Source organism: Hylaeus volcanicus, chromosome 3, assembly GCF_026283585.1.
Source record: "Hylaeus volcanicus isolate JK05 chromosome 3, UHH_iyHylVolc1.0_haploid, whole genome shotgun sequence".
In the NCBI taxonomy this organism is placed as follows: Eukaryota; Metazoa; Arthropoda; class Insecta; order Hymenoptera; family Colletidae; genus Hylaeus; species Hylaeus volcanicus.
This window is the reverse complement of record NC_071978.1, coordinates 10,178,068-10,187,603: the sequence shown is the minus strand read 5'-3', so window position 1 is coordinate 10,187,603 and position 9,536 is coordinate 10,178,068. Positions and strand designations below refer to the sequence as shown.

General features: G+C 30.1%; 3 protein-coding genes across 6 annotated transcripts; 1 reads left to right on the top strand and 2 right to left on the bottom strand.

Moving 5' to 3' along the window:
* Positions 1-697: 697 nt before the first annotated feature.
* LOC128874445 (dynein light chain Tctex-type 5-A-like) lies at positions 698-1,969 on the bottom strand. Its single transcript, XM_054119246.1, has 3 exons — positions 1,837-1,969; positions 1,315-1,508; positions 698-1,109 (listed from the first exon to the last, which is right to left on the bottom strand). Exons 1-3 carry the CDS (start codon positions 1,885-1,887, stop codon positions 944-946), a joined length of 411 nt encoding a protein of 136 aa, XP_053975221.1. The 5' UTR covers positions 1,888-1,969; the 3' UTR covers positions 698-943.
* Positions 1,970-3,052: 1,083 nt separating this feature from the next.
* On the bottom strand, positions 3,053-5,042 carry LOC128874444 (uncharacterized). 2 transcript variants are annotated; one of them, XM_054119245.1, is made up of 5 exons: positions 4,711-5,042; positions 4,204-4,424; positions 4,054-4,141; positions 3,733-3,963; positions 3,053-3,638 (listed from the first exon to the last, which is right to left on the bottom strand). In XM_054119245.1, the coding sequence occupies exons 2-5, from the start codon at positions 4,416-4,418 to the stop codon at positions 3,525-3,527; spliced, it is 648 nt and encodes a 215-aa protein (XP_053975220.1). In that variant the 5' UTR covers positions 4,419-4,424; positions 4,711-5,042; the 3' UTR covers positions 3,053-3,524. The 2 variants fall into 2 exon arrangements, with proteins under 2 accessions (XP_053975220.1, XP_053975219.1); XM_054119244.1 differs by having other exon boundaries at positions 4,633-5,024.
* Positions 5,043-5,290: 248 nt separating this feature from the next.
* LOC128874433 (GPI ethanolamine phosphate transferase 2) lies at positions 5,291-9,346 on the top strand. Of its 3 annotated transcripts, none has more exons than XM_054119230.1 (14): positions 5,291-5,428; positions 5,641-5,797; positions 5,880-6,078; positions 6,162-6,371; positions 6,444-6,635; positions 6,742-7,078; positions 7,151-7,347; positions 7,422-7,667; positions 7,732-7,910; positions 7,988-8,172; positions 8,251-8,404; positions 8,470-8,770; positions 8,843-9,009; positions 9,100-9,346. In XM_054119230.1, exons 2-14 carry the CDS (start codon positions 5,649-5,651, stop codon positions 9,329-9,331), a joined length of 2,748 nt encoding a protein of 915 aa, XP_053975205.1. In that variant the 5' UTR covers positions 5,291-5,428; positions 5,641-5,648; the 3' UTR covers positions 9,332-9,346. The 3 variants fall into 3 exon arrangements, with proteins under 3 accessions (XP_053975205.1, XP_053975204.1, XP_053975203.1); XM_054119229.1 differs by having other exon boundaries at positions 5,333-5,464; XM_054119228.1 differs by having other exon boundaries at positions 5,348-5,486.
* Positions 9,347-9,536: the final 190 nt, after the last annotated feature.

Here is a 9,536-nt window from a genome sequence, read left to right as displayed (position 1 = left end):
GCGGTCTATTACGAGTTAAATTCAATACGTATCCCTGTGTAAAATGTAAATTATCATTCTGGAAATAATAAAGTTCTACACGGTTCCTGTTGCAATATGGCTCTGTATTTGGCAGAAAAACAGTTGCGTGATTTGTGCGATCCATATCTCTTACTGACGCCGGCAGCACGTGAAAACCCCGGGGTCCGTACGAGATACATATCGCTTTCTATCAATTCAATATTATCAATAATATCAATTCTACATTACAATATTATAGCAATGTCCCTGTAATCGTCCATAAGTACGGACATGCTATGAAGAAATGGATGTTTCGAAAAACTGTTTTTCAAACACCTGTAAAATTTTTATTCATTTGGTGGAATTCGCAAATAATTTTAAAGAAGAACGCGCACCATATAGTGCTTTCTGTAGTACATAACTTATGATTCTACATTCATGCCACACGATGTGCTATTCTATATTAAAATCTTAAGCAGTACCTGTGATGTTTATATACTCATAGATAGAAGTTTTAGAGACATTTTGGTTATTAATTCATAATAGCTGAGTAATGTATTCCATAAGTGCAACAATGTTTGAAAAAAAAATGCTAAAATTAGTTCATATGAGATCGTTGATAAGTTACAATAGATTTTCTAGGTACACTTATTGAGAAATCCTAAACAAATACGTGATTGAACGATAGCATAAACACACCTGTTGAATGTAATTATTGTTGTACATATACATAATGTTTCTCATTATTATTCACTGGTGTATTTGAAAATCGAAAACAATAGAAAACGTGTTGTATATTTGTGATGCGAGAGTCAATCTTAAGATTTTAACGTTTCTTTAAAATAAATAATTGGCAATGAAATAAGAGTGATTGGAATTACTGTAAAAGTCGAAGAAGGGCGAGGCAACATTACGCGTGACAACTGTAACACTTAAGTACAATTTATTCGTAGTAAAGGCCGATTACAAAGCAGTAAGCGTGAAATGTTCGTGCTTCGTATGTAAATGTAGAATAATTATCCTTTTCAGCGTCCCAGAGAAACCCAATTGAAGCTTCTACGGACTGGCTTGCCTTCTCAATAATAGTCACATTGACTATAATCTTGTACCTGAGAGCATAATTTACGATTTTAAACCAAATTATATTCATTGAAATTTTTTGTGATCAATGATATAGCTTTAATATTTATTTCTGGATCAATTGTTCAATTAAAAATAATTAATTTACGAGAAAATATCGTATCATGAGGCTATGAATACATAAAACTCAGGTAATTTGTAAAACAATCGAATTCTGGACAAAAATTCGATCACCTGTCAAAGTGTAATTGCTTTATTTTTTCCCTAATATCTGTAGCCACCGATTCACAAACTTTTGGACACTCCACAGCATCATAAGGAATATCTTCGAGCTTATTAATCATTATCATCTTTACAATCTTATCCACTGGATCCACTTTAAAAGGATTATAAGCTTCTAGACGATAGGTGTTCCGATAATTTGGAATCTAAAAAGATAAAAAAGATCGAAGAAAAACCAAAATTTGTTCAATAATTAAATGGAATAAAAAATTACGGATTTCTCATTGTAAATTAGCAGGAAAGACGACGAGTAAAATGTAATCAAAACGTTTCGTTTCTGAGTTTTATTCTTGGACCATTTTGCACAGTTTTTTATACGGTTATTTTGTTATGATTACAGAACTGTTTCAGAATATCCATTTACGTACTTCTATGCATCATCAAAAACATTTATATTGTCTTCTTAATTATATTAATGATACAACTACTTAATATAATTAATAGATTGAATTGTATTGATAAATTCTTTCTTACCTCTCGTTCATTATCCTGACCTTTTTCATTCGCGTCCAATTGAAATGGCATTTCACAACGAACAATAAATATAAAGAAATATATAACAATTACACTTAGTACATAATTATTATTTATAAAACGTTTACAGTTATTATATATATTGAGTCTTAATTAACAATGGAACGAACATTTGAATCATTTAAACTAGAAATACTCGAATCACTGATGTCTAAACAGCTACTCTCTGTATCGAAGGGTTACTTGGAAACCAAAGTAAATGAAATTGATTGATCAATTCCTACGCCAAAAACAAGATCAATAATAACGTTTTAAATAATATAAAACATCTAAAAATTTGTACAAAATATTTCTCTTGCATTACATTTATTTCATTATGCATAATCATTTATAATTCACAAAGTCGTCGTATCAATTCGTTCAAATTATGCGCACGCAGTAATAACGATTCAAATATCGATTTGCGCACATATCGAACCAATTGGGATTATCGAAGGCAAGTGCAGTGCTAAGACCGCGTCTTTCAATAATGCAGCCGTTACAGTTCCTCGGTAGTATAAATCGGTTAAGTGTTAGTGATTAGTGAAAAATCCAATTTTTCATTAAGCGTAAATCACAATAGATTAAATAGTGTTACCCAAACAAAAGGATTGTGCACGTGTTTACCGAATTGAATGGATATTCAACTACCTAAAAATTGTCGGCGTATAACAAAGGTTAGTTTAATATATTATTGCATATATCAGCACTTCATTTGTTTAATACCGAATGAAGATAATGCAAATTTAATTAATGAACTAATTCGCCTACTAAAAGGTGTGTACATATTCCGTTATCGAAAAATGAACATTACGTTTGCGATGTCTAATTCACAAGCGTGAAATATTTTTTGAATGCTACTATCAGATAGTAATGACGTTTACTGATAATAAATTATAGTTTATGTTTAATTATCATACTTCGTTTCAGTGTCGTAGGATAACATATACAAAGTGCTAAATAATACTTAAATAATGATAGATTTCTCTCACAGCAATATATTTAAACACTTACATACTGAAGCAATGAAACAAAGCAAATTTTTTTTATGGCAAATTGACACTCTTTTGGCATTGTTTTATATTATGAAAACATATAACATGTATATTGTATACATCAATTTGGTTATATACATGCAATTCATTGGAGACACCAGTTGAGAGATAAATATCTATACAAACATTTAAACAAGTTTATTTAAGTACTGTAATAAAATTTAACATTTTATTTTTAAAGTACGAGTAAATTTTTTTAAATAAAATAGTTGGACTAGTAATTAAGTAAAAGTTGATAAAAGTAAAACTAAACTGTAATACAATACAAATACAGAAAACTATACATTCATGCCTGAGCCATAGCATTACAAAGATGTATGTCTTTTGATTTCTTGATTGCTAAATGTAAAACGCACACATCTTATTGTATATAATAACATTACACATTGCCATGACATAGTATCTTGACTGAAATTGTTTTAAACACTAATATTCAAATTATATGCTACTTTGCTCTACATAGAGATCAAATGCTACTGACACCAGGTCTGTGTCAATTTGAACCTTATGTTTCGTTATAATTAAACAATGACCATATGCCATAACAAAATATTTATAAATACGCACTTCCATACACAAAATTCATTGACTATTCTAAGACAATAGTTCGACTTCAGCTTGTATATTTTGACGTGCTTGTTCTTCATATTTTTTACGAAATTCCTCTGTAGCAAAAATATTTGGAATCTGCACAAAATTTTGCAGCACCTAATTTTGAATGCACATATATGAGAAAGAATGTATATACTTATACAATGTACTACAATATGTACTTATATACAATATTAAATTGTATTATTACCTTTAAACGCAATGCAGTATACATTGGTTCGCTAAGAAAAGAATATTCACCACGTATCTTTTCTCTATATTCTGCATAATTTTCTGAAGAAGATCCTAACACAGCCATGTCCAAATCTAATAAGTAATGACAATCTTCTTCTCCAAAGACACCACTAATTTTATGTGCTTCTGTACTATGCGTTGCAGTTACTTCGAGCAGCTGGCAAACTTCTTCTCTTAATTCTGCACCCTGTATGTACAGGAGAAAATAGTTTAGAAATTTTATATTTCATAGTTTTTCTATGGTAATATTAGTTCAATATTATACAGCGATACTTACAGCAGGCAATCCAGCTTCATCTGCAAATTCACTAAAATGTTCCAAATTCTTGCTTTCACCATCTAAAGCTTTGGGATCATATTCAAAGCTATAACATAATTGGAATTTATTTAACATCACTCCCTCGCTTTATTTTATAGAAATACTTACTTTTGAAAGAACAAAGCTAGTAGCATAGCTTGGGGCTTCTTTAAATTATCTTTAATCTCATAATAACAGTTTAACTTTTCACGAAGTGAATCTAAGTTATGATAAGTACGCTTTTCCTCTGAATAAGCCTCCTGTAATTTTGTGAACCACGTATCACAGACTGCACTATCTAAGCCTTCAGTTGCTTCTTTCCAACTCTCTTCTATTGATGCCATCTTTTTCTGCAATTAATTAAAATTCACTAGGTATCTTTCAAAACATTTTACTATTAATGTGTTTTTTGTTTTTGTTTAAATTAATGTGTATTCATAATTTAAATAAAAAGATTCTTATGTATAACTAAAAAGAAACAATATATTCATGTGGGAATATGAAAGGTGTGTAAGAAATAAGAAAAGCTTTTTGTTTCCATAATTTCGGTATACTCACGCTATATTAAATGAGAATAATGTGGTAGTTCAACTTAGAGATGAAAAGAAACTGTGCTTCGTAGAAAATTCTGATTACCGATACATAATGCGTCGTTGCGAGTCCACTGATTGAGCGAATTCTACTTGATAAAATAAAGTCCGCTTCCACTTATTGATCGGATTGTGTTCGCGTTTTATCAACGAAACACAGCGCGAGTTGCAATTAGCAATTCCTTGTATAAAATAAATCCTTATGTGCTCGATTTTCATAAGAGATTCACTTACAACGTTAAAAAGAAAAGAAACAAAGAATTTAACAAAAATCATTAATTTAACTTTTTACTCGCACATTATGATTTACGATTAACTATATCAAAGTCTCAACTGGTTGGCAAAGATTTGTCCAAATGTTGGACTTCCCGTTTATAAATATAAATTGTTTATTAGGAATTGTAATCGTATAGGAATGTTATTTCTACGTTGATTATTAGATACATGAAATGCATCTCTACATAATTTTACAAATTTTAAAGAATTGCTGCTTTAGAAAACATTTGATTACCAGTTATTTTATATTCCTTACAAGTTACCGCCCTCTGCGAATATTTCTTGTGCGTTTATAGTAACAGTTTGTAGCATGCGGAAATTTTGTATGCAGTTAGAAATGAGTTGATAAACAGTCCACATAGATTATAACATTTCTCTTGTTAAAGAAAATGTTCATCACAAAAAATCCAGTTCAAAAATTGTCCATCTTTTGGTTTTCTCCAAGTTTAACCTTAAAATTATTTGAAATAATAGAAATTGTTACGCGGGTAAAATTTATAATATTATAACATGTTATGAAATTGGTAATTATGATAAAAATAAGAGGTACAATTATGAGTAAAAATGACGATTTATCATATTGTAATAGTAAATAACTTATCTATGCAAAGATTTATGAAAATATTGTAACAATTTACATCCCTTTTTGTTCATAAAAAACACTTCTCAAAGATATACATTTTCTTTCCTTTATTTACAGGAAAGGAAATGGATAAAAACATTGTGATATTGCTTTATATCATTTTCATTGGACCTTTGTCAATCTCATTATTTTTATATGGATTTTTCCCTTTAATAAAATATGACAGTACCATAGCAACTGAAAATGATATTCCACAATTCATAGACAATGTGAGGTTAGCTATATGAAAGGTTGAAAAAATAAAGCAGTTATATTTGTTACATTGATATTTTAAAAGTATTAAATGTGCTTTGTAGAGTAAAGGTAGATACATTGTATCAACCTGTGGTAAAAAAATTAATCATTATGATTATCGATGCTTTGAGGTGGGATTTTATAACAGGATCCATCGGAAAATTGGCTATGCCTGTAACAAGTAGTCTTATAACAAACTCTTCTGCATGTTTGTTACAAGCTCATGTTCAACCACCAACTGTTACAATGCCTAGAATAAAGGTGCAATATATTAATGAAAATAAATTTAGCACTTTATGTTTTTAAGATTATAAAATAGATAAAAGCTGATATTTCATACATAGGCAATCACAACTGGGACAATTCCTAGTTTCATTGATGTAGCTTTAAATTTTGGGAGTAAACCAGTTACTGGTGATAGTGTGCTTCTTCAGGCAAAGAGATACGGGTATAAAACAGTATTTTATGGAGATGATACTTGGCTAACTTTATTTCCCTCTATGTTTGATCGTTATGATGGCACTACATCATTTTTTGTAACAGATTTTACTGAGGTACTTGATACAATAATTTTCATTAAATTATTATAGTATTTGCTTATAATTTTATACAAATTTTAAATTTAGGTTGATAATAATATAACTAGACATTTGAATAAAGACTTACATAATACTAATGATTGGTCAATAATGATTCTTCATTACCTAGGACTTGACCATATTGGCCATGTCCATGGACCATTTAGCCCACTTATTAAAACTAAACTCACAGAAATGGATAATATAATTGTAAAAATTCAGTCAAAAGTCCAAGAATGGGTAGGTGTAGTAAATTTCCTTTATTCACAATTTATTAAACATAATAAAAGAAAACAATGCTTTATCTTCTGTATTCATAAAATTAGTGTAAACTTATTATCTTCAGAATGAAAATAATGAATCTTCTTTGTTTATTATCTGTGGGGATCACGGGATGAAAGATTCTGGAGGTCACGGTGGTTCAACCACATCAGAAACAACAGTACCTTTTATTGCAATTGGTGGAGAATGTACGAACAATCATTTTACAGAAGTATCACAAATTGACATTGCATCCACATTGTCTACTATTATGGGCGTGCCAATACCATTTTCTAATTTAGGAACTGTTTTCACGGATACATTATACAACTTACCCGTTTCAAAGAAATTATTTATACTTTATTATAATGCTAAACAAGTGTTCAATCATTTTCAAAAATTGCCAGACTATAAGTCTGAATGTAAGTAGTAACTACATTCAACGAGGTGTTACAATTCTCTGAATAATACAATATATTTTCAAATACTTGCAGATGCATATCAGAAATATCTAGAGGCAATAAAACTTCATAATGCTTGGCTAACTACTAAAGATTATCCAAATCATGTGGGAGATGACATTGTTCTTTCCTATAAGGTTGCACTTAAAGGAATGAAAGAAATGCTTATAAGTAGCATGATTAAATTTGATTTACACATAATAACAGTAGCCATATTTTTTTTATGTCATGTAAGGACTCAAATTCAGCTTTATAACAATCACTTTCAAATTATTTCGAGTTAAAGATGTAATCATTATTTCAGATCATTTGCATTTCCATGGGGAAAAAGTGTTATACATCAGTTGCATTCAAAAGTACTATTTTGTTGATTGCTTTAAACACATCCCTATGGATATTAATAAATTATACTTTGAAATGTGAAAGCATATCATTCCTGTATACAAAGAGTTTAATTACCAATGTGATAGTGCTTTTTATAATAACTGTTTTAGCCACGAATTGTTACTTAATTGCCAACATTAATTATTTCAACCCTTTCATAATTGAGGTAAACAATGAAGTAATATACAACGAACTTCACCTGTTCTAATAAAATTGTATTTGAAAATTAGAAAAGAAACGGTGGAGTAGGAAGATGGCTATTTCCAATTAGCACACTTGTACATGCAATTAGCCTCAGTGGTAGTAGCTTTGTCGAAGAAGAGCATCAAACTTGGTATTTCTATTGGGTCACTCTTCTCGTGCTACTGCTTTACAATTCTGCTACGCAATTTTTTTTACATCTGCCATCGTAAGAAAAGTCTTTTTACAGTCTAAAGTATTAAAAAAAAAAAAAAAAGGATTTGAGCTCCAAATATCAAATTCCAGGTACAGGAACTACGAACAGTATTCATACGCACAAACTTGTATTAAACTTTTATTACTGCTGATTGGACATAGAATTCTTAGGAAATTAAATAGTACCGGGGATAAGTACGCTCATCTTCCCGATATAGCTGGGTTCTTGGCTGAACAAGAAAGTATGTTAGGCATGACGATACTACTCATTACTGGTAATTAAATAATAAATAATTATTTGAAACGAGTACGAAATGAATGTATTCTCAAGTATTTGATGTATTTTTTCTTAGCGCTTGCATTATTGATGTGGCTTGATTTTATACACGAGGATAAAAGCTACAAAATACGGTCATCAGTATTTAATACAATAATCTGTGTATGTATTTATCTTCGTCATATGCATAACAATAGTGTTGGTAAGATACCATTATATCCTCAATCTAGGTAAGACAGTTACTCCTACTGAAAGTTTGCATTTTACACAGTCATACTAAGGTCCTTTGTTGCAGAGGAGTATATGAAGTACAAATCTTTTGGGTATTATTGGCGATAAACGCCGTAAATTGTATTTATCGTTTGGTATTCAAAATTAAATCTGATAAGACAACGTTTTTAAAAACCACGTTGTGTTGTATCGTACGAACATGGATTATGATTACCGCAATGCTTCATCAACCGCATAATGTGATACTTTTACCATTTCAAATCATTTTTATTAGCGTGATTACCACGATAATTAAGTATATTAATATGCAGCAAGTAAATACGTTTGTATATGCTTGGGCTGGTAGTGTATTTTATTTTTATCAGGTAATGTTCAATTACGAATAATATATAAAGTTAGTATAACTGATTTTTTAATATGAACCCACTTCCATTCAGGGAAATTCAAATAGTTTGGCAACTATTGATGTAGCTGCAGGTTACATTGGTATACAATCCTACGTGCCATTTATTAATGGGTCGCTATTATTAATTAATACCTATTCCGCGCCCGTTTTGGCCTTTCTTTTGCTCGTCTATCATGCAGCATTACAGTATCCGTATGAGTGAGTAGCTTTAAAAATTACATCGTTGAAATTTTCTTTTAGTATAATCCACTGTTATAAAGATGTATGTTTTTTTTGTTCTTATTTTAGTACATGTGAGATTATTACAGAAATCAGTAAAACGTACATCAGATGGAGATTGATACCAATAGCTATTTATACAATTATAATCAGTATTCAGCGTCATCATTTATTCGTGTGGTCGGTATTCTCACCGAAATTATTATACGAGGCTGTACATTCTACTATTACTTGTTTTGTTATATTTATCATAACAATTTTAGTTATACTACAAGAGGCAATAAACAACTATAATAGATGATGCAATATTTTGTGTTCAATTTTTTAAACCGAAACATTAGACACTTTAATATCTTAAATTAAATTCGTATTCTTTATAGTTGGATATAGTATATTTAATCGAGGTCACGATTTTCCTTCTCTCCAAGTCAGAATCAGTTGACTCGTCCAAAGTCGAGACAGTTTCTCTTTTTACCAAGCGTTGATCGGTTGATTCATCCAAAGTC

What these genes read in the sequence shown, in the direction of transcription:
- LOC128874445 (XM_054119246.1), bottom strand. Translation starts at nt 1,887, where the DNA reads ATGCCATTTCAATTGGACGCGAATGAAAAAGGTCAGGATAATGAACGA. An exon ending in GTCAGGATAATGAACGAGAG is followed by an intron (nt 1,509 to 1,836) that starts GTAAGAAAGAAT and finishes TTATCTTTTTAG; the next exon opens with ATTCCAAATTATCGGAACAC. An exon ending in AAGCAATTACACTTTGACAG is followed by an intron (nt 1,110 to 1,314) that starts GTGATCGAATTT and finishes TTATGCTCTCAG; the next exon opens with GTACAAGATTATAGTCAATG.
- LOC128874444 (XM_054119245.1), bottom strand. Translation starts at nt 4,418, where the DNA reads ATGGCATCAATAGAAGAGAGTTGGAAAGAAGCAACTGAAGGCTTAGAT. An exon ending in CTAGCTTTGTTCTTTCAAAA is followed by an intron (nt 4,142 to 4,203) that starts GTAAGTATTTCT and finishes ATTATGTTATAG; the next exon opens with CTTTGAATATGATCCCAAAG. An exon ending in ATGAAGCTGGATTGCCTGCT is followed by an intron (nt 3,964 to 4,053) that starts GTAAGTATCGCT and finishes CTGTACATACAG; the next exon opens with GGTGCAGAATTAAGAGAAGA.
- LOC128874433 (XM_054119228.1), top strand. Translation starts at nt 5,456, where the DNA reads ATGAAATTGGTAATTATGATAAAAATAAGAG. An exon ending in TCAACCCTTTCATAATTGAG is followed by an intron (nt 7,668 to 7,731) that starts GTAAACAATGAA and finishes TTTGAAAATTAG; the next exon opens with AAAAGAAACGGTGGAGTAGG. An exon ending in GTGTATTTTATTTTTATCAG is followed by an intron (nt 8,771 to 8,842) that starts GTAATGTTCAAT and finishes ACTTCCATTCAG; the next exon opens with GGAAATTCAAATAGTTTGGC.